This window comes from Callionymus lyra, chromosome 19 (assembly GCF_982586985.1).
Source record: "Callionymus lyra chromosome 19, fCalLyr1.hap1.1, whole genome shotgun sequence".
NCBI lineage: Eukaryota > Metazoa > Chordata > Actinopteri > Syngnathiformes > Callionymidae > Callionymus > Callionymus lyra.
The window spans coordinates 4795598-4820577 of record NC_141836.1 but is presented as its reverse complement, the minus strand read 5'-3'; the positions used below and the strand labels follow the sequence as shown (position 1 = coordinate 4820577).

General features: G+C 39.8%; 1 protein-coding gene across 1 annotated transcript in view; it reads left to right on the top strand.

Annotated features, from left to right (window-relative positions):
- Positions 1–24980, top strand: part of LOC148059086 (neuronal acetylcholine receptor subunit alpha-2-like) — a 35480-nt gene that overhangs the window by 1498 nt on the left and 9002 nt on the right. Inside the window, exons 2-8 of the mRNA XM_087782377.1 lie at positions 841–964; positions 1839–1888; positions 4269–4336; positions 19213–19764; positions 23275–23426; positions 24709–24753; positions 24821–24930. Coding sequence (XP_087638503.1) covers positions 19716–19764; positions 23275–23426; positions 24709–24753; positions 24821–24930 — 356 coding nt within the window. The 5' untranslated portion in view covers positions 841–964; positions 1839–1888; positions 4269–4336; positions 19213–19715. The remainder of the gene's footprint in view (positions 1–840; positions 965–1838; positions 1889–4268; positions 4337–19212; positions 19765–23274; positions 23427–24708; positions 24754–24820; positions 24931–24980) is intronic.

The following is a 24980-nucleotide window of genomic DNA, read 5'->3' as shown; positions in this document are numbered from 1 at the left end:
CCATCTTCTTTATCTTCATCCATCCCTCCACCTTCTTTATCTTCATCCATCCCTGCACCCTCTTTATCTTCATCCTTCCCTCCACCTTCTTTATCTTCATCCATCCCTCCACCTTCTTTATCTTCATCCTTCCCTCCACCTTCTTTATCTTCATCCATCCCTCCATCTTCTTTATCTTCATCCATCCCTCCACCTTCTTTATCTTCATCCATCCCTGCACCCTCTTTATCTTCATCCTTCCCTCCACCTTCTTTATCTTCATCCTTCCCTCCACCTTCTTTATCTTCATCCATCCCTCCATCTTCTTTATCTTCATCATCAATAATCCCACCTTCTCTCTCTTTATCATTTCTCCATTTTCTTTATATCCACCCATCTTCCCTTCATTCTTCCTTCCTTTCCCTTCTCTTTCATCAATTAATTTACCTGCTATATCTTCATCCATTTCTCTGACTCCTTTATCTTCATACATCCCACCATCCTCTTTACCATAAATACCTCAACCTCCATTATTTAATCCCTCCATATTTTTTATCCTCATGTTTATTTCTTAACAATTGTAATACTCAAAACTCTAGAAACCATGCAAAGGAAGTCGACTATTATATTTGGCTGAGCAAGATGTTCAACACACCTCATACAAGCAGCATTTAATTTGTGTTAGGAACCTGCTTGCCGGGCGAATTCTCTGATCCGCGTCCGCTAATGAAGCGGTTCTGTGGCTCATTTCCACGCGTTTGAGTAAACACCACTTATTTCCCGGCACTCTCCTCCAGTGACGCGTCATTCATAAAGCGACGCCGGAGGAAACCGCATCAAACTACTTCACTTCATTACCAGCCAGGTCGCCAGACTCTGCGGAGACAAAGGATGGAAGGTGGGAGTTTGAAGAGGAGACTCGATGAATAAAACGACCTTGATGAAGACTTTCTAACCGTTCATCGCTAAAGCTTTTACAAGTTTAGTAAGTAAGAACTGAGAGAGAAGTTTGATTTCCTACGTTGTTCAGATGTTGCAAAATGATGCCAAAAATAACTGATTATCGGGGAAGTTTGAGGTCACATCAAGGAGCCCAAGTTGTTTTCCTAAAAGTCAAATCTTCATTACAGTCCACGGAGCCTAAATAAATTCTCAGACGAAGTCCGATGCCAATCATGATTACCCGGTTTAAATCCACAGATTAGTCACTGCCACAGCGAAACATTCAATTTCCTGCCGTCTGGTTTCATTCTGTTTCTGCTTAACGAGCAGATTTGGGAGGAAGTGTGTTCCAGGAGATATTCTAACAGGCGCTGACAGGACGCTCAGGTTTACAAATGTGCTCTCAAATACTCACTTTGTTCGAACGAAGCTTTAATGAGCAGAGAGGACAGAACAACACAACAATTTTTCACTTGTGCACCTGTGTTTGTTTATGTTTAGGTGTGTGTCTATACATGTGTACACAAGTGTCTTTATTTTGTGTAGCTGTGTGAAAGGATTATCAGTGTGTGTTTCCATGTATTTGCACTAGTATATATAGTTGTGTGTTTAAGTGTGAGTTTGTGGGAAACGATATGCGATATAAGTCTGGTTGTGTTTTAATTGGTGTGTGTGTAGTAGTATTGTTTGTGTGTCAGGTGTAGAGTACATGTTATTTACACTGTGTGTTTCTGTGGTGAGTTTTTTCTAATGTTTTGTCTTTAAATGTCAAGTGTGATAAGTGTGTTCACAAATGTGAGCAAATGAGTGTTTAGGTACGTTTTGGTGTAGTGTGTGTTGTATATTGTGATTTATGGTGTGTATTTGTGCAATTACGACATTCATCACAAGGTCATTAAATCCTCCTTCTTCTCTAGAGGAAACTAAAGAACCCGGAGGATCCTTGACGTTGAAAGCTCTCATCAGTGTGAGTTTAAAACTCTCAGCATCATTGTGCGTTTGTTTCTCTTCTGTTGTTCTACATCTAGTGTCTTGACAGCTCATATATATTCAGCGAGTGTCCGTCAACACTCACTTCTCCGGCTTATTTCTCATGAATGCTGCATCCCCGGAACATTCACACTTTTCTTCTCAACACAACAATGAAACAATTACAGAGACGATAAATTCATTCTTCATGTTTAATTAATAGAGAAGTCATCAATCGTTCACAGATTTAGAAGATAAACTCATCTGAATCTCCCAAGAAACAATTAAAAATGTCAATGTCACAAATGTTTGTTTGCTTGACCCCATCATGACCCCATCATGACCGGGTGACACCAGGAGTCGACGCTCTGGCGCAGGTGACCGTGTACCTGTCTCCCCTGTTTATGGTGGATGAATACATGAATTATTAAACAGAGTGAGACCTTAAACTGTTGCATCCATCAAGAGATCGACCCGCTGATGTTCCAGTATTCGGAAGTTAAACCTGGTCAACAAGATGAGTGACTCTTGTCCACTAAAAACTGACGGATGAAGTAATTTTTGAATCATTAAGATAATTAAAGTCCAAAAAAAACAGAAATCATGCAGACGTGATTTAATCTGACTCACTTCACTTCTAATATAGTGAGTCTACCAAGTCTAGTCGGTTTATTTTAATTTATATAATCACTAAAATGTTCGTGTCATTGTCAGTCTCTATCTGTCAATTCAGTCTTATTATGGGATTTTTATTCATTTAAACAATTAATAACAAAACAAAATGTGTTGCACAACAAAAGTTCAATTGTAAAAGGTTTGAGTCCAATAATGTATTAGAAACTGCAAAAAAACATAGTTAAATAGTTCTAAAACTTTTAAATATAGTCACAAAAATAAGCTATTTAAAAGTTTAAGGTAAAAAAAAAATGACATGTCGTTTGCTACGGAATTTTTGCATTGATTTCATAATAATCACTCCTTTAAAAAAAAAAGCTTCAACTTTCTTCTTAATCTCTCTTTACTGCACTAATTAATCATTTACAATATTCATTTGTATGTTCTAATGGTTCAAAGAGACTAATTGAAGTGAAACGGAGCAGACGATGGTGTAACTCGCCTCAATTAGTTTCACTTCCAATTCGATCAAAGTATATTTTAAGAACTTAAACTAGTCTAATGTCACAGGAGCAGGAAAGCTGTAGTGAAATGTTTTGAATGTTTATTACTGTGTTTTTAAAAGTTGAGACACACCGTTGGCCTCGGACACGCGTAACAAACATCATTGTCATCGGATGAGAAAGAAGGCTGTGCAGGACATTTGTTAAAACGTCCACTCAGCATTTTCCCACCCACTTAGCAGCTTCTTAACGCTGCAAGTCATCCTTTTTTAGCTGAAAAGATTTATGGCCCTGTGAGCAAACAGCAGAGCTCAGAAGTGAATTTTGAGTCTGAGTTACTGTGGAATGTAAAGAGCCAAGGTTTGGGTTGTAGCTTTGGCAGTCTGGTGTGAATATAAAACTAGAAACTTTTCAAGGGGAGAAAACTTCATGTGCTGAGTCAACATCATTTTGGGACATAAAATGATAACGATGTTAAAAGTTGAAGGCGAATTCAGCATATTGATGCTTTTTTCTGTCTTAAATCTGAATCCCCCATAATTCCAGAATGTTTAAAGGTACATTGATGACTTTAGATTGACCTAATTCTAAAAAAAACTGCCTTAATGAGACGTTTGTGTAATATGGGTCAGTTCTCTTTCTTCCAAATGTCTTCATTTTCTCTGTAATTACACTGTTTTGCACATTTTTGGCAGACCTCTGAATTAATTTTCAACCATTAGAACACCGAAATAAATTAACAACCTCTTTTTAAAGGTGCCGTGACATCATGCATCTCTTGAATTCAATAGATTGAAGATATTGTTGTCCTCCTAATGTTCGAACAGGGTTACTGCAATCTGCTGTGAAAACCGATGCGTCTCCAGCTGCGAAATATCAAAGGGAAAATTTCCTCTTTTCATTCATAAAAATGAAACTTGGGAAAAAATATAGTAAAAACATTAAAACTGTTACATTGTGCTGTTTAAAAATATTGTCAGTCCTGGTGTCTCTTGGTGTCAAATCTAACTTTAGGTTAAAACCTTTGAGTGAGGCACCTCGGGTGGGTTTCCATACTATCCCTAAGCTAATGGTTACCTTTAAAACTCCATAGATGGGGTGTTCTAAGATCTGCATCATCTTCTCATCTTCATTCTTCAGCTGGTAATCAAGATGCACGCTGAGGCTTTCTATCAACTCTGTGAAGGGTCTAATATTCATTTCCTCATGTTCAAATCTCAACGGTTCAATTCACTTTCTCATCAAGTGTTTTCTCCACAGGGTAATATCTGTGAGTCTAAATTGACGGAGCTACATGTCAAGACCACGGGGAGATACTTTAATTAGAGGTAAGCTCTTTTTCTTTGTATTTTAGCGAAGCTAGGTTTGAGTCCACTAATGAAACACCAACATGCTTCGTTTATGATCGTGAGTCACTCCAGGGGTCCGTAAATCACTCCGTTAAGTCATGAAAGAAGGGGAAATAAAAGCCAACTATACATTTACAATCCGGTTGACGTCACCTGCTAAGAGGTGTGGACATAAATCCTCCGACTGTCTCGTAGAAAACATCCATTTGTCTTGGTTTGCATGAGAGCATGAAGCACCTGACGGTGTGTGGGGCCCCTGTGGACTCTGTTGTCTGGAAATCTTACATGGACTGGATTCCAAATGACCTTTTCTAAAGCTGGTAGGAGCTCAGGTGTCGACAGAGGCAGGATCTAGTTGTGTGTGTCGTGGGTGTTTACGTGACTGGTCTACAGATAAATGGGCACTGGTGCTCCATCTGTCAGAGTATGAACTCACTGTGATTATTCATGACAAAAGCACTCAGGGGGCGCAGACCTCCGCGGAGACGCTCATTCACATTTTCACCCAACAATACTAAACAAATTCATTCTATTTTCTGCTTCTATAAAAACAGAAACTCGATGGGCGGAATGTATTTGGACGATGGAAGCTAGTTTTGTGCAGGAAACTACCTGTGACATCATCAGAAGTGGCCAGAACAGTATCTTGAAAATCCCTTTTTGGTCAGTGAATCTGTGTGTTGTCCTCGCAGCATCTGAAAAACATGTATAGCGCTGGAATATATGGTTACGGGTAGAATGAAGATGGTCTACTATAGACACGAAGCCACTGAATCATTTCACTGTCCAGTCTAAGTTCATTTGGAAGATTGGCGGAAGCTTATCGACATGCAACACATCCCAAGATAAGTGGTAGCACTTAAGAGCTCCTGTCGGAGGTATCTCAGAGACCTGGAATGACCACATTATCATCAGAGATAATCGCTGCAGTGGCTCCCAAATGTTCTCCATCCAATCAGAGCAATTAAAATGAGAAGTCCTGTCGTCTTCTGGCATCAGGCGCTGACTCTGAAGCTGCATGAGTGAAGATGCTGTTGAAGCAAAGGTGAATATCGGTTCCTCGAGTGACCTGAGCAGGGATCGTGTAGAGGAGATGGAGACGCCTTGAGCTGTGTCTGAAACGGAGGCTGGTCCTCCTCGTGAGTCGCTCGAGTCCCTCGACTTTTAGAGTCAGTGGCAGCTCAAAGCTGCTGCAGGGTGAACCTAAGCCAAGGTCCGTCACTTCTGGGAATCTTAATGGTGGTTTTCAGGAGATGTGCCCTCTATACCGGGGCATGTAAGGTCCGGGGGCCAAATGTCACTCTTACACTGTGTTATTGTGGCCCTTTAGAGTTAAACTAGAGACTTGATGATGTAGAAATGTTTTCAGCAAACAGCTTAAATTTATTTAGAAAAGTTTAAATCTAGTTATAATGTGTTACAGCTTTTTATTTTAAGAGAAATGTTTTCTCTTTTTGTGTGTTTTCTCCACTTTAAAACACAATAAAAAACAATACTTTTGATAATTTCTTATAGTTTGTGTTGTAGGTATGAATGTATTATTATAATGCATATGTATGCTTTAAATAATGAAGTAACAAAAGTTAATTTAAAAGCAAACAGCTCGTTTTTTTGTCATAATTACACTAAAACTCTTGACCCCTTTAATTACGACTAACCCCTTCATCTAACATCCTAACATCATGTTACCAGACTCAAGATTTGAAAACCAAGTTTAAATGACTGTTTCTCATTGAGCCTAATCTAATACAGTTCAGACACCGTCAGAAAGAAAATAATCCAACCTTTGAATGTATTTATTGTCATCACAGCAACTGTCCAAACACAGACTAGATTCACCTGCACAAATATTACGACTTATTACTACGATAACTCCTGAAAACTTAGGTTAGGTTAGGTTAACCTGAATTGTTTTTTTCCAATTAGACACAGCAATACAGCAATTATTCATAAAAAATAAAAATATAACAAGAACAAGAGAAATAAAGAGAAAGAACAAGATTACACAATCGAAGTATAAAGATAAAGAATGTTATAAATAATAATTATAAAGAAATAATAATGCCAAGTTAGTGCAAGCAAAAAACAAGATCTTACACAACACTGCGGTGAGGATTTCAATAAGATGGAGTGAGTGAAAAGACTGTTGGTAGATTAGTGTCTTTTGGGTTTGAAAGTCATCGGGTCATTTGATCTCATTTTAAAGGCTTGTTGGAGAAAGTTGTGTTTATACACGTATAAATAAATATGAGGAGTACAGACACCGATGAAGGCTGGAAATGAAGAGAAAGTCTCTCAAACTGCCCGAAAGTTCACAGTAGTTGTGTTGTCAGCAGAAGCTGCGAGATAAAAAAAATAACTCCCTCGACCCTTCTTACACTGAAAAGCCTTCAGCCAGGTGCATGCTGGGAGACAGATGGAGACGGATGGCTGTGCGGAGTGAGAGAAAAGTTCTGAAAGACGAGGTGCATCAATGTTGTAACAAAAGCGGGAGAAACTAGCCAATTACTGCGTTGAGCAGACGTCTTCGGAGTTTGCCTTCTTTTGTTGTCCGGCGTCAGAATGAAGAGAAATAATTCATGATCGCTGCTCAAGGTTTCTGCGGCCGGCCTTTTAATCAGAGGAAAATTATTGAAGTGTTTTTCTTCCCTTCTGTGGAATCTGAGTCATTCATCGGATTCAGGTGAGAAGGAGATGTTTGGGTTTTTCTCCCCTTTTTCCTTTTTTTTCCTCGAGTGATTTACAGAAACCTTGAGCATTCAGACGAGCAACTGGAGCTCAGAAGTTTTACTCTCTTGTAAAAGTGGTTATTTGTTCCTCTTACAATTAAACCTGCGGCTGAGAAGAATATTTCACACCAGATCAGGGGAATCGAACGAAATCACGCAAGGAACTGAAATACGCTCCAGACCCCCCCCCAAAAAAACATGTTTATCAGAAAGTTTGATGGTGATATTCTCAATCTTGATCTTTTAAAGTGATCTCTGAGTTTTTTCTTTGAATTATTTCCTTGAACTTGAGTTTCATCCTTGTCTTTAATTACATCGCTGAGGTCAGCAGTATTTTTTAAGTAAGTAAGTAAGTAAGTCATTTTTATTTGTATAGCGCTTTTCTAGACCAGGGTCACAAAGCACTTAATACACAATTAAAACAATATTCAATAAATGATATACTTTAAAAGGTCAAGATAATACTGAGAACACAACAGGAGATCCAGAAAATCAAGGAAAAGCCTGAACAAATAAAAACGTCTCAAGGTCTTTTTTGAAGGAGTCAGTAGATCATCAAACACAGATGTTTCTTGAAGGAGTCAGTAGATAATCAAACACAGATGTTTCTTGAAGGAGTCAGTAGATCATCAAACACAGATGTTTCTTGAAGGAGTCAGTAGATCATCAAACACAGAGATGTTTCTTGAAGGAGTCAGTAGATCATCAAACACAGATGTTTCTTGAAGGAGTCAGTAGATCATCAAACACAGAGATGTTTCTTGAAGGAGTCAGTAGATCATCAAACACAGATGTTTCTTGAAGGAGTCAGTAGATCATAAAACACAGAGATGTTTCTTGAAGGAGTCAGTAGATCATCAAACACAGATGTTTCTTGAAGGAGTCAGTAGATCATCAAACACAGATGTTTCTTGAAGGAGTCAGTAGATCATCAAACACAGATGTTTCTTGAAGGAGTCAGTAGATCATCAAACACAGATGTTTCTTGAAGGAGTCAGTAGATCATCAAACACAGATGTTTCTTGAAGGAGTCAGTAGATCATCAAACACAGATGTTTCTTGAAGGAGTCAGTAGATCTTCAAACACAGATGTTTCTTGAAGGAGTCAGTAGATCTTCAAACACAGATGTTTCTTGAAGGAGTCAGTAGATCATCAAACACAGATGTTTCTTGAAGGAGTCAGTAGATCATCAAACACAGATGTTTCTTGAAGGAGTCAGTAGATCATCAAACACAGATGTTTCTTGAAGGAGTCAGTAGATCATCAAACACAGATGTTTCTTGAAGGAGTCAGTAGATCATCAAACACAGAGATGTTTCTTGAAGGAGTCAGTAGATCATCAAACACAGATGTTTCTTGAAGGAGTCAGTAGATCATCAAACACAGATGTTTCTTGAAGGAGTCAGTAGATCATCAAACACAGAGATGGTTCCAAAGCTTAGGAGTAAAACAAGGTGAATAGAGTTTGTGTTTTACTCTTTTTCTCTACTTAACTCATTTTGATTAGTAGTACAATTGACTAAAATAGTGTCTTAACAAGCCAGTAGTCACATACTAATGACTTTGGAGAAAGTAATGATCAGTACAGCAGAAATACAATTACTGGTTGTCTCCTTCATAAACATTTGCGACATTTAGGCCGAGCTAGTTTTCTTCAGTTTTCCACTATGATTGAAACTCTTTTCTAGTTTCCTCTTGAAACATTCATCTAAACGATCTTTACAACCAGCTCCAAAGATTATCAATAAAAAGGAGCACAGCCTATGTCACTGCCGGGAACTTGTTAAACTCTGCCCCGTATGGAGGTGTAATGTGTTCTCCCACCAGCTTTAATAAACACTGATGACTCCGCAGATATGCTCCGGCTTCAACTTTTAAACAATGTAAAAATGAAAACAACAAGCAGCCCTGGAGCTGTTGACGCGGGGGAAAAGACAGCAGAGGAGCGCAAATGACTTTCTTGTCAATCTTATTGCCTCCAGTTACGAATCCCCGTCTCTCCCATTATTGTGATGCGCCCAGAAATGAGCCGCCGCTAGAGCCTCGCGCCGCTAATCAAGACGACGGCGAGATGTTACATTACAACCACCCCCAGCTACAGGGACCCAAACCAACGAGTCGAAGTAAGGGATGCAAGGAAGAAGTCTAGTTATCATGTTCAACTTTTAACTATTCAATTCTCCGACGACACCAGAATACATTTCTTTTTATTTGATTTTGATGATGACAAAGAATCACAAAGAACATGTTGCTGATATCTATTAGGGGTGTCTTTATTGTGAGGAATCTGGCCATACCATATGTATCTTGATTCCGGAGCAATGATACGATATATCGTGATACTGTAGTAACAAGTATATATGTGTAGTATTGTCCAGTACTTGACTCTGGTGTTGTAGTATTTACAGACCACATGACTCTTGACGAAGTCGTAACTGCTTTCATTTGTTTTCAAACCAAAATATGTCCAAACATCAGCTTTAAAAGCTGCTGGAGTCCGGTGTATCCTCTTGTCCTCAGTCATCGCCAAGATCTTGCAGGATTTCTTAGTTCTTTTACCGGCGGAGGATGTTATAACTACTGCTATCACAATTTATTTTACGGCAAAATAACTACACAGAAAATAAAATACGATAAGACTCCTTAAAATTAAAAAAAATAAATCGATACAGTACTGTTGAATATCGTTAAGGTATTGTGGAAAATAAAGTGCGATAATTTAGTGTATCGTTAAAAAAACATGTTGAAGTTGTAGTTTTTTATAATTGTGTCTTTTGTGTTGCGATTTTCTGATGTGATTTTTATTTTTACTTTGATGGCCACCGTAGATATATTTGCTGTTAAGTGTTCTATATGTTTCAGCATCTTTTCAGAAGTATTCTCCTTTAATAAGTTCTACTCGTAACATGTCTATACCCTGCGGGAAAAAAAACGGATGGGTTCGTCACTTGAACAAGTTTTTTGGGTGGAGGCGCCTCAAGATGGTCGAGGTCAAAGGTCAGTTCAAGACTCGCCGGGCAGAGCGTTAATGTAATTTTTGGCCACGTATCAATTTAAATAGATGATATTGAACCATATCCAACCTGCGTGTTGACGCCGCCCTCGCGCCCGCGTGTCATTGATGGATCACCGTTCCAAATGAAATGAGTGCGCTCACAGCACGGCATGCTGGGAAACGAGAGCGGGATAGGCGAGAGGGGAGATCAGACGCGGACATCATCCTGTTGACTCGTGATGGATGAGGTCGCCCACAGCAACATGCTAAAGCCGCCCGGGATCCCGGTGTCACCAAGTGGGCGAGACAAATGAGTCTCGGCGCGCATTAGAGGTTTTGTCTAATTCGCTTGACATTTTCGGTGACGTCTGGTTAATTCGAAACCGTCTCCATTTATATGCAACGAATCAAACATTCTCCCCACGTGCAGGAGAGAAGACGGCTGTCCTGAACAACGGCTTTGTTGAGTCTCTATAAATAAATCGAATTGAAATCGATAAATGATATGAATATATGAACACAATAACACTGGATCTTTCAGCATTAAATTAAGACTTTAAATTTCAAACGTAATTTAATTACTAGCATTGGTATTTTTTTGCAATTTTTTAATGTGTTAAAAAAAAGTCTAAAATTCCACAACAATTAAACGATTAAACGATAAACAATTAAATGTAAAATATAATTTTCGTAAACAATTCATCGTAAAAATAAATAAAGAGTGAGAAAATATTCAATGTTAAAATAAGATCTGTAAAAGAAATTCGGTGTTAGGTTAAGAACAAGGAAAAGCAATCGATCCTAGTTTTCGGTGACGTTTGCATGGCTCACTCCTACTTCCTGTGACCTCTTTGTGAACCCGCGGCCTCACCTGACCTCAACCTGACATTGATTGTTTGACACACTGACATAAAAAAAATGTCATTTTGACATTGACTTTTCACGTTGAATTGTTAACAGTAAATATTTTATACATTCAATTGTAAACTGAATTTAAATGTAATGGTTTTTCAAATGAATAGCCTGATTTTAATGCTTTTAAAATAAAGTTTTTCCGCTTCCATATTTGAACGTGCGTGTGGTTCTTGTGCGCCTCAGCTACTTCACATCAATGACTAAAAACTTTTCTGCAGACTCATCAGTTTTCCTAAAAAAAAACAAAAACCTAAAACTCTGCATTTTGTATATTTGTCCATTAAAAAGCTCATTAGTGCTGGCGGTGTATTGATTCACACCTGAACCCACTGAAGCGCAGGTTGTGGGTTCGATCACCAAGTGTCTTTCAGCACGACCACCATTCTTGTGAATCCAACGTCGCTGATGTTTTCGCTGCAACTCGACACATGTCTTCGCTTCACTGCAGCCATGAGCACGTAGAGTCGGTTGCTAAGCAACGTTAGTTCGTCAGACGGTTCTGTACACAAAAAAACGATGGCATGTTGTTGGTTGTTTATCTGGAGGCGCAAGAGACTTGTAGAGGTAACCCCTCAATTATTCAGCACCTGAGTAGCCTCATGAATCACAAGCAGCCTGATAATTTATCTCAGCCCCAAATTGACCATGGAATTCATTCATCATCTGTTTCTGGCTTCTTTTTTTATTCTTTACTATTTATTCAATGTGCATCTTGTGTACCAGTTACTAGTTATTATAACAGTAGTATTGATAGTGTTGCGCAGGATTTTCTCTCGCACACACACACGTTCACAAATTTTCAGTTTCTCAAATACCTGCACAAATATTGTGATGACTCAGCTGTTGTTGGGTGAACTAGAGGGGGATGAAGTAGAAGAGTGTCTGGCTTGGACTCAGAAGTCTAAAGCAAGAAAATGTCAATGTTATCCGACTTTACATTTTGACGTAGATGTTCTGTGATAAACTGCTGCGTTTCTAGCTACAGATTTCCATCCATACATCCATCTATCCATCATCCATCCATCCATACATGCATCTATACATCTATACATCTATCTATCCATACATCCATCCATACATCCATCTATCCATCATCCATCCATGTATACATCCATGTTTACATCCATCCATCCATCCATACATGCATCTATACATCTATACATCTATCTATCCATACATCCATCCATACATCCATCTATCCATCATCCATCCATCCATACATCCATGTTTACATCCATCTATCCATCCATACATCCATCTATACATCTATACATCTATCTATCCGTACATCCATCCATACATCCATCTATCCATCATCCATCCATCCATACATCCATGTTTACATCCATCTATCCATCCATACATCCATCTATACATCTATACATCTATCTATCCATCATCCACCCATACATCCATCTATCCATCATCCATCCATGTATACATCCATCTATCCATCCATCTATCCATCTATCCATCCATACATCCATCCATCCATCCATCTATCCATCATCCATCCATGTATACATCCATCTATCCATCTATCCATCCATACATCCATCCATACATCCATCTATCCATCATCCATCCATGTATACATCCATCTATCCATCCATCTATCCATCTATCCATCCGTACATCCATGTGTACATCCATCTGTCCATCCATACATCCATACATCCATCTATACATCTATCTATCCATCATCCACCCATATATCCATCTATCCATCATCCATCCATGTATACATCCATCTATCCATCCATCTATCCATCTATCCATCCATACATCCATGTGTACATCCATCTGTCATCCATACATACATGTATACATCCATCTATCCATCATCCATGTATACATCCATCTATCCATGTAGACATCCATCTATCCATCCATATATCCATGTTTTCATCCATCTATCCATCATCCATGTATACATCCATCTATCCATGTAGACATCCATCTATCCATCCATATATCCATGTTTTCATCCATCTATCCATTTATACATCCATCTATCCATCCATATATCCATGTTTTCATCCATCTATCCATTTATACATCCATCTATCCATCCATATATCCATGTTTTCATCCATCTATCCATCATCCATGTATACATCCATCTATCCATGTAGACATCCATCTATCCATCCATATATCCATGTTTTCATCCATCTATCCATTTATACATCCATACATCTATGTATACATCCATCTATCCATCCATACATCCATGTATACATCCATCTATCCATCATCCATCCATAATCATGCACGCATCCATCAATCCATCTACTTACATCCATACATCCAACCATATTGATGTCTGTATCCATCAATCCATCATCCACATCAATCCAATCCCTTCACATCCATCCATTCACATACTGTATATCCACATACATCCATCCATTCATATGTATATCCATAGCCATATCCATCCATCCATCAATCCATACCTACATCCAACCACATTTGTCCAGCCTCAATCCATTCATATTCATGACAGTTTCCATCCATCTATCTATTATTCATCCATTTCAAGGTCTGTATCCATCCATCCATCTACCAGTTTGGGTCGTTTTGGTTGAAATCGCACAAAGTTATGGTCACTTTTAGTGAGTTTCTCTCAGCAACGCAGCGCAGTCCACAGCTGGAGCGTCGAAGTTGTGATGGGAAGTTCGGCGACGCGCCATGATTTTAGTAGAGCTCCACTTGTGGCAGGAAGAGTCACTGCACAGTGGGACTGAGCAAAGGGAAATACACTGGGAGGAGGGATTTTACAGTACATCAGCCACCCATATCTATGTCTATATCAATCCATTGATCCATCCATACAGATCCACTTCAATCCATCCATTACCTTAATCCATGCACATCCATCCACATGCATCCATTTATTAATGTATTATTGTTTAAGCGTAAGTTGAAATATACTTCTCTACACTTCGTACTCTTGTGCTAATCTATCTACAAACAAACATTCAGTCGATGAGGTCATGGGTTCAGACTCCTTAGGCAAATTCAAAGCCCAGCGAGGACCTAACATGCTGACCATTCGTCTTATCTTGCAGTTAATAGTATAAAAATGCAATTTTTCCAACATATTAATCTTTGCGTGAACCTCCACAGACTGTCTGAAGACCCCCGTTATTATTCATATATTCTCTGCGTCGCAGGCAAGGATGAACTTTCCTGCCAGCTTGTCTGAGAAAATTGAATCCTCTCCCTCTAGGAAACGTGATTCCGTGCCACCGTGTTATTCCCCCGAGGAGCTTCCTCGCCAGCTCCACTGATGTGCCGCTGACACACCGGGGACTTCTCGCCGCACAACAAACGCCCGTCCAATAAAAACCTCCTCCGCCGCGCTTCACACTCCGCTGCAATATCACGAGAAAATGCCTGGAAACGGATATTTATCATGGCCGTGTTCTCCATGAAACAAATTCCACCGTTGATTTATGGGAACGTTTGTTTTGATTCAATTACGACACAATAAGGAGGCAGGAGGTCTAAATATTTCCCTTTTTTAAGCCAGGGGTGTCTTTACATGAGCGGGTCTCGTGTTTCCAAACACAAAAATGAAGACAACGAGTCGCTTGTGCTGCTGTTTCTCTTTTTTTTTTTAGAGACGATTAGTATCAGAGAAATAAAGCTGTAAATAAGTTTTGTTTGGATCGAGTTGAAACATTTCAACAAAGTCTTGTTCAACCAAACCTCAGAGAGATAAACCATATAAAGAGCAACTCTTAATCTAAACCTTCATTATTTTATTACGACTGAAAACTAAAGTTCAGATTCTTCTGAGTCACCACAAGGCGGTCCAGATGTACAATGGGTTTCCTGAAGACGGCGCTGCCCCGTCTGACCTTCTTTTCTTACACCGACGCACCCAAAATTAATCTGGAATTAACTCTCCATTTTGAAAAGCCAACCAAGCGTTCACTCCATTTCATCTTTTTGTGCAAGAAGTCAGACCTCGGTTGGAGCTTCTCTTGTCTGATAATGGCCAAAGGTTTGAATTCAGGTTACTTGGAGCTCCAAATGTCAAGTTTGAAAGAAACCTGCTGTCCTCGTCTTCATGTTTTAAATCTTCACTACTTCCATGGGCTCCGGAGGAAATGGAACGTCTTATTTTTTCCAATCTTCTCGTCATTACATTACTCCTCATGTGGCCGCTGCAAAGATGGAACTTTCACTTTGGTCTTCCAGCTCCGACCAGCTCATCTCCGCCTCACACACTCTCATATCCAACCTCTAATGGTCCAGTAATATCAGACACAAGGTTACGTCTCCACTGTTGCTTCTGAAACTCATTTCATTCAGCTTAATGGTCATTGGCTTTATTGATGTTCACTACAATAGGAAATGGTATCGATCGCTGAGATAATGATTCGCTCTGATTGGTTAAAAGGTTCTTTAGATTTATCATTAATCGTTTAAGTCGTGGAGGTGTTAACACATATGCTCGTGTGTTGTGTTGCAGTGGGAGACACTACTAGGACCAACTGTATAGCAAAGTGTGGTCCTGACTGTTATTTGCAGCACACATAAGGTCAGAAAACTATACAACTTTCTGCAACATTTTCTGCCTGAAACTCAAACATACTTTTTTTTCTTTGTTTCTGGACCAAGTTTTCTTCTTCATCCTCTTTTTTCAGTAATTTTTTATTGTGAACTGATAGAAAATACATTGATATTTACTTGGTTTGACTGAAGTTGTTTTATGTTTCTGATTTAAATGCAATTAAAAAATAAGTTATATATGCTGTAACAAACATTTTAGGTGTTTTTTATAATGTAACATGATTATACATTATTATTTTTGAAAATATTTTCTCATCTTATTTAGGCAGTTTTTATTCATCACTTGTCTTGACTTCCCAGTATATAATGAATCGTTTTAGGATATTTAATGGCTGATTTACTGAGTGATAATGCTGTGAACACATTAACGAAACATGGTGCTACTGATTTTTAGTCGTTTTACAGCTATTATCAAGACCTTATGTTGTCTGTTTGTTCGCTCAAAGGTTTGCTTCCATGTTGGAAATAACAACGACTCATATTTGCACATATATTCAACCAACACATCAGCAAGAACCGACCACAAAAGCCCATAATGCATCCTGGTTTTACGGTCTGCTACACCCCGAAAGAAAGATATGCTTGATTTGCATGATGTCAGATGATTTATTAAGTTTTGTTGGTTTGAAAAATACTGCAGAACATTTTGCATCTGACAGAGGAACACGCGTAGATTAGTTGTAACAGTGGAGCGACAGAAAGGACGTCAGCCAGTGTGCTCGCTGAATCGCATTAGTCCAGAGGTGGCTCGTGTTGCAACAGGTGTGACACACAAAGCTCTCTGAATCATCCGCGAGAAAACATGTGCGGGCTGAACCGACGACCTCAGATCCAGGCATGGCTCCAGGGAGTTCTCTTCCCCCGAGTGGTGGGATCTAAAACCAAAACCTCGCCGGGAGAGACCATCAATAATTCCATTGTTCTCTTGGATGAATCGGTCTGTCATGTCTGTATGTGATTAACGTGAACTCCGGACTCACTTTCTCGCAGTTGCTGGTCCGCCTGTGTGTGCTTGTTTGTGTAACTACATTGATTTGTTGTCAACTTACCTGATGAGTATGTTTTGTTCCTCCATTTTATTGACAACTGATGCATACGTGCCTCATATTTCGGGTCTTGATTGACCTGATGTAGGTGTTGAGTCGCATGTTTGCTGCCCTCCAGTGGTCATAGTTCAATTACGTCTGGTTGATGAAAACACAGGTTTTGGCTCAAGGAAGTTATTGTGGCTCTTAGTGGGAATTTGGTCAACATCTGAAATTAAGTAAGTTAGAGGGTTAAAGAGCATTATAACTATATCATTATGATTCCATGAGTTCAGTTATATTTTCTACTGGTCTAAGAACACTGGTTGTGGTTCGACTCATATATTCCACTTAGACTGTTTTTGTGAGCCGAGTGCTTCTTGATGCGTTTATCAGAGATGGATCCTGCATATTAGCCTGACACAAAGGTTATCTTTCCTCCAGGAGTCGTTGTAATAAAGCAAAGCTCCGGGTGAACAGGTGAGACACACCAAACAAGTCCTGTAGTGAAGTAGTTATGAGACGGTTTAGACGTCAGAGTTTCCTTAGAGAGTAACAAAGTAGAAAAATACCTTGTAACCGACAGTTAATGATGACTTTTTTTTGACCATTTTTGATCAATAAATGACAAAGAGACGAGACAAAGACGTGTCAATTCATGGATTTGTTTACTGATTGAAGATGTGACGTCAAGTGATTTACGCAGTTTATTTCTGAGAGTGCAAACTTTTTTTAAACGGGAAACTCAAACTGGATACAAAGTAATGAGCAGTTCTCTAGTTTTAATCCAATAAATGGTAATGTTTTTGATGTATTTGTGTCACAAACATCACAACTTTGATTAAACAATGCCTTGCATTACTGACTAGGTGAATTAAATTGTCCTGTTATTCTGGTAATAAAATATTATCATTACTTTTGCTGATTTGAATACATTTATTTTCAGTTAAACATGTCTGAAGTTGCTGGAAGATTATGTTGAATTTCCCTTTAGTTGTGATTGTAAGACTTGAAAGTAATGAATTCTTGGTGTTTTTTATCATTTTTATAACCTGTGTCTTTACATATAGATTTGTGCCTGAGGGTACATTTTATATACTTCTTCCACCGCTTTTCCCGGGACAACCACAGACCCACCATTTATTTTCTAAAAAAGAATCTTCATCAAGCTCTTCTTTCACTTTCAAGTGCGGGAGGAGAAGAGGAAGTGTTTCCACGCTGTTGCGCTGCATGTGATTTCAAAGGTGTTAACTTCTTATGCATATTGATGAGCATGTGTGCCACTACTCTGTCAACAACTCCGGGTTTAGGCTTCATTTGTTACAAATCAGCACCTTCCACTCTGAGCTCCCAGTATCAAGCTGAATTATTTATTTCGATGCCACCGTGTTTACCCGGCCGACCAGTGGAGGATAAAAACACACAGATGGTGGGTCCGGACCGCAGAGGGAGATGATGTGTCGATATGTGGGAGAAGGTGTGCGTCCACCAGTGTTATTGGTCTTTTATGCATCTTTACAAACCTGGAGTTTCCTCTTCAAGTCGTGGTTATGAATTCACACCAGCCCCTCGTCGAGTCTGTACGCAAGCGTGATGCGTCACCATCAGATCCAGAGAGTCGTGTCTTGAGATCGACGAGCCTTCGCCTCGGAGGGTCTGTCTTGAGCAGAAACATGTCTGACGGAGACGTCTCCGGAATAGAAATGCATCCCAGCGCGGACCGCGTTTCCGGGGATCAAGCGAGTCAACATGACCCTGATGTCAAGGATTATATTTTGAAATGAGCCCGTCTCTATCACCCGTCCATGACGAGTCGGCAATAAAGGATGAGGGAGAGGAAAAAAAACTGAAAAAGTGAGTGAATAGAGGAGAAACCTTGGCCTGGAATGCTGCAGCTGCTTGAAAGAAATGTGGCCATGAAAGCGTTCGTGAAACTCCGTCTCGCTCAGAAAATGTAACACTTATGAAATTAACTTTCTTTGTACTCCAACATGTAAACATATATTTCCACTTTCAATTTCTTACTTTTCAATAGAGTTAAATTGAAAAAAAAAAGAAAATTCTGACGCTTGAACTTTATTGAAATAAGGAATTACTCAGAGAACTTTTTATTGCCACAGTTGTTTAAAGGTTCAAAGAGGTGTGGCTTATGGACCTTTCAAAGACTCATGCATGGAGGAGAACAATGGACTCATAACCATTTGTGTATATTCTTTTGAACTTATTTCTTTATAAAGTTAATCTGAAATCTGGGCGAATGAGAGGTTACGAGGGCCCAATGTGATGTAATAATGGCTTCACTCCTACTCCTGCCAGCTGTAATCACACCCCGCTTTGTTTATACAACGACTCCCTTGAAAGGTGGAGACTTCCTCTCCAAGATGCAGTAAGTCCCTCATCATGACCAAGTTCGGAACGTGTTACTTTATAAAGTTGCTCTGAAATCTGGGCGAACGAGAGGTTACGAGAGTGGAGTGCGTTATGACGTAATAATGGCTTCACTCCTCCTCCAGCCAGCTGTAATCACGCCCCGCTTTGTTTATACAACGAGTCCCTTGGAGGTGATAAAAATACCGTTTTCTGTGTCGTTGTGTTTCTCCCAGCAGGAGGTGAGATGGAGGAAGAGTCCCGGGTGTCGATGGATCCATCAGAGCGGAGAGGAACTCACAGTGACCCCTGACGAGTGTCCACACTGACCTCTGAGGCGCTCAGACACACATATAGAGCTGGATCGTTGAGAACGGAAAATAAGTGGGAGGAATTGAAATAGATGAAATGTGTGTGTGTGTGTGTGTGTGTGAGGGAGAGATAGTGAGGCGGGAGGCGGAGAGATGGAGTTCCGAGGGAGGGAGAGATGGAACTGAGGGAGGAGAAGACAGGAGGGATCAAGGTGCACTCAGACCAGGGATTCCGAGCGAGAGAGGAGACTTTTGGCGAGTTGGATCCGTGAGAGTCAACTTCAGGAAGAAGCGAGGATGTGGATCAGGGACGACTGCAGGACGCGTGACGACGGCATCAGGTCTCTGATCCGAGGACAGATCTCGTAGTCGTGGCTTCTGGAGGAAGGATGAGGACCTGAACTTGGACCGAAGTCAACACGGACGACATGGATCTTCACACGTGTGTGTTACTGTTGTTGCTTCTTCCTGCTCAAGGTAAACATATTTTCATTTTTTACCATCAAGTATTGACTCACTGAACGTTTTCTCATTGTGTCCTTGACATAAAGAGCTTTTAAAATCTATATAATAACACAATAATAATTAGTTTGCAATCATTTTAAAATGATTATTTGTAGTAGAAACATTTTTCATAGTTTATTTTATTCCTCTAATATTTGTTGAATGACTTTGATCTGAGGTCATTTTTTTGTTATTCTTTCATTTGATTACAACTTTACAAAATTGAAATTAAGTTTTAAATTATTTTAATGAAAGTATTCATTTATTCTTTCAATATAAGAGTCACTTAAAGATTAAATTAGTAAATGATATTGTCAATTACTTTATTAAAACTGTGTCTTTGATTTGTTTTCTTAATATTTAGTCAGAATCAAAGGAGTTCTGGTTCAATCTTTATTTAAACGTGAGTTAAATCTTTTTATTGACAACACCGAGTGCACAAAGACCTGGAGTGTGGGTTTCACGACAACACAAGATGTAATTGTGTGATTGCTTTATGAGCCATTCACTCGCTAACGACGCCTCAATTTGCATTAATCAGTGAAGCAAAACAATCTCGGGGCTTCAATTTCTGCACTTTGTCGAGTAAACAGAAGGAGCTCCTGTTGCTTAGTGACCTGCTGCTGGAGTCAAACTTGATGCAGCTGCAGCGTCGTCGCCCGAGAGAGATCGTGGATCATGCCGGGACAGAACTGGGTCTTCCGACACCGGCGGTGAGGAGTTTGTGGAGCACGACACGTGCGCCGATGATGGCCGAGGGTGTTCGAACACTTTTAACTGAACTGAGATGAGGTGAAGGAAATGTTCACAAGCATCGAACGCATCTAAACACACACTCGTGTCTTCATTTAGTGTCTGAAGTTCTTAAGAGGAGTATTTTTTTAAACAAATTGACAGTCTCAACCAATCAAAGCACAGCTCAGGGTCACATGAAACCCATGTTTAGGCATAGAATTGGCCATGTACTTTTTTTATGCTGTACTTTAAAAGAAAATCTGAATGTCTAGAATTTCTGGAGTATTTTAAAATGTAAAGAAAATTGAAAAATGGTCTATTATACATAATTATTCTATGATTTATATAAGTAAGTAAGTAAGTAAGTAATTTTTATTTGTATAGCGCTTTTCCAGACCAGGGTCACAAAGCGCTTAAACAATCAAAACAATATTCAATAAAGTATATACTTTAAAGGTCAAGATAAAACTGATAACACAACAGGAGTTCCAAAAAATCAAGGAAAAGCCTGAACAAATAAAAACGTCTTAAGATGTTTCTTAAAGAAGTCAGTAGACTCTATATAGAGATTTATAAATATTTAATATTTGCCAATGTTACTTAATTTCTATGATGATAATAATGTAGACTTTTTTCTATTTGACCCTCATAACTTATACATATATAAATATATATATATAATATATATATATTTATAATAATTAACAGTGTTTAATGAGGTCCCGTAGGACATTTGATTAACCACCTCTGCTCTCAAGGTTTAGTATTGACTCTACAAGTCTACATTCACAATTTATCCCCAGAACAATACTGACAAAACGTAACAGAAAATATATATATTTATTATATCTCTTTAATTTAGCAAAAAATCCAAGTTGTTTCCATTCTTAAAGCACCAGTTCTGTATCCAATAAAACCTCAAGATGTCCATTTCTACTCTGGAGAAGGTGATGACTCAGCGTTTCTGAACTACAAATGAAAAAGAGCAATCCTGGAATGGAGTTGTGACTAATGAAACAGACAGTTGGATTCAGCTTTGACTCATCAGGACACCTACAGACACATGGATGGCGTGCCAACGGAAACACCTCCTCAGACGGGGGTCCACGCCGGATGACTGGAGATGTTCGCCGAGGACACGTGGAAGACGACTTTCCTAAGATCTTGAGGAGGCATCAAGGAGACACTGATCTCCAGCTTGTCAAACATGGTCTGGCATCACAAAGAACCCCCCAACCCCCCTGCCTTCCCCCTCAAATCTTTAGTCATCAGCATCCGTCATCCCTGAGCTGATGTGATGAAGCGAAAGGTTCCGGTGCCACTTCATTTGTAAAAGCCCCGCAGGTTCAAGGTCGTCTGGACGCCGACTCTCGCTTCGGAAAAGATATTTGTTTAATAAGATATCGATCCCGGACTTGAAAGATGCAGGGTTGTTTTTTTTTTTTGGACGAGTGAAGGATGTGAGGGATGGGCTTGATTTATTAAAGAGAGAAGGACCGAGTGAAAGCGAAAGCAAGTTTCTTTGCGATTGCAGCGGAATACCAGATGGTGATGCGGGAAGTGGTAAAGAAATGTAGGTCTCTGCACTGGAACGCCTCGTCTATTAAAACCCGCGGTGACACCTTGAGTCATCGCTGGTGTGGATGTATGTGTGTCATTAGTTGTGCCTCCTCATGGATCGCCGGTGAACCAGTTGCATAATGGAGTCGGTGATGAATCGTCGCACAGTAGCGAGCGATGCCTAATGGATAACCAGGCCCCGGAAAACACAAAGGCCATTGTACGCTACAAGTCCAGGAACAATACCGGCTCCGGAATTATTCTCACATCTTGTTAGGTCGTCTGAGATGTGATCGAGTTCCCGTGAGCGTAACGGATGTCCTTGGCTCCTCTGACCCCCAAACACAACCCCCCCCCACCTTCGTTTCTTCCGTTACCGTTTCATTTCTCCGCACGGTCTCACGTAACCACCGGCGTATGATAGAGGTCACCTCCTCTCAGAGCGCCCGCTGTAGCGCCTCGGTTACATTGGTATGGCTGCGTCAGCAGAGAGCGGCTCGGATCGATAGTTTCTGTCTGCCATGGGCTTCACTGTGGAAATATAACAGTCGTTTCTTCATAACTCTTACGGACGATACATCCATATTATATTTATTGTGTTATCGATGGGTCCGATTGTTGTCTAAACTTCAAAATGTGACTAAAGCAGTCATTTTTCTCTTTACATTTTATATTTTAATGGGAAAATCATTTGTTTCTTGATTCTTTTGTGAACCAATTCTGCTGCATGTTTGGTAATACATTTTTTTTAAATTCAAAATGACATGTTTTTTGGTAATTATATAAAGAAAATAGGAAGAAAAGAGTCATTTTTGTTTCAAAATTATGACCAAATAATAATACTATTAATGTTGAGGGTTGTAGTCATGAAAAAATATAATAACAGTCCCGGAAGAAAAACAAACAAAACTAAATAAGATTAATAACAAATATTATGGTTAAACATTACTAAGGTAAGCAAGTAATCATTAATAATTGAGCCTATGTTTGTCAAGCGTATGTTTGTCACGTTAAGAAGGATTTTGTATTTCACAGTTACTTCTCTGTAGAATCCACTTCCTGTGGTTAAAGCCAAGTGAATCATAAATATCGACGTATTTCATAAAAAGTCGAACGAACTGTGGATGACGTAGAATTGTATCCTGATCACTAAGTTTGAGCGACTCTGTCCGTATGTTCTTCCACCAGTGAGCTGCCAGGCCGTCCCTCGAGTCCACGCTGAGGAGAAGCTTCTCCGGGAACTCTTTGTTCACTACAACAAGCTCTCCCGCCCGGTCCAGAACACCTCGGACACGGTTCTGGTTCACTTCGGGCTCTCTATCGCGCAGCTCATCGACGTGGTGAGGAACAAACACTTGAATCACACGCTTTTTTCTTCAGCCGCCGGATTCCTATCTGTTCACAATCAGACCAGTATCAGCTCTGAGATCTGAGGACGTTCTGCTGATTCACATCATAGGAAATAAAACCAGGATTTATTTTTACCCTTCGAAGGCGACACTTGTATTCAGGTCAGCTGTGTTCAAACAGAGTTCTTTACTTTGTAATAAACTTTAAATCGTTTTTCAACATTAAAACATGCTTGTTATCACTGTAAACGTTTGACATATTTACAATAACACACTTTAACTTCTGCACTTGTTGAAGTCATTGTCCAGGTGTTTGCAGCTGCTGTGGAAGGACTTAAAACATCTCTAAATGAAACTAAATGACCTTAGGTCAGGGTGACCCGGCGCCCCTAAACAAATGTGTTTGTGGTATCCCTTGTGTTTTCTCCTGGTCAAAGTGAACGACCTCACTGGCTTTCAGAAATACATATGCAGTGGTAGAGGTCACAACACAAGGGAGTACCTCAAAATCATCCGTTTTCGGGTCACATTGACCCAGATATAAAACAATGATGTTTTGACTTAAACATCTGAAAGAACAATGAACATCTTGTTTTATAACTCAAATTAAAACATTTAAGACTCACTTTAAACTCTAAACAACTCGTTCTAAACTGCCTACTATTTGTGTCACTCCCTCTTAGTGAACTCAGCTTAAGAAAGCCATCGGTTTCTGCTCGTAGAAACCTTTTTTCACATTTTTTTTGAGTCAAAAACTATCATTTATTTGTACCTTCCACTAACTTAAGACCCCAGAGCAGACCGACATGTTTCAAGAGATGGTGGAAAAAGCTTTTGTTTAAACATCTCAATATATGGAAATCATCATTGAATCAAAGCTTTCATAAATCTTGTTCCACATGTTCGTCCACGACTGTCAAACTATTCAGCGACGCCTCAGAGTGGCGCGAGAAAGTTTTCCCTCGCTCCACTTTTAAAATTGAAAAAGGCACGGCGCTGCATTCGGATGGGTTTGACACACAATTAGGGGACAGTTGTGCTTCCACATGCTCGGCAGCGCTGGCGGAAACTCTGCGCCGGCTGCTGCTGTTGATTTGGCAGAAGAATGAAAACGCTCCAGGAGAGAGAAGAAGATTCTTAAAGTCTTTGTGTTTATTGTTTTTTTCTCAGCAACGAGGATTTGGAACGTACAGAGAAACGAGGGAATCGACTCGTATAATAGGTGAAATAACAAGATGATTTTGAAAAAGCTCATCAGTTCATTTCTCTCCAGGACGAGAAGAACCAGATGATGACCACGAACGTGTGGGTGAAGCAGGTAAGCTACCGTCTGGTCCTGATCAAGTGTGCGGCGGCGCCTCAGCACGATCGATGCTCCTCCGCAGGAATGGAACGACTACAAGCTCCGCTGGAACCCCGAGGAATACGAGAACGTCACCTCCATCCGCATTCCCTCGGAGATCATCTGGAGACCCGACATCGTCCTCTACAACAAGTGAGCGCCAAAGCAAAACGTGATGAATTATCCTGAGATATTGATCCTGT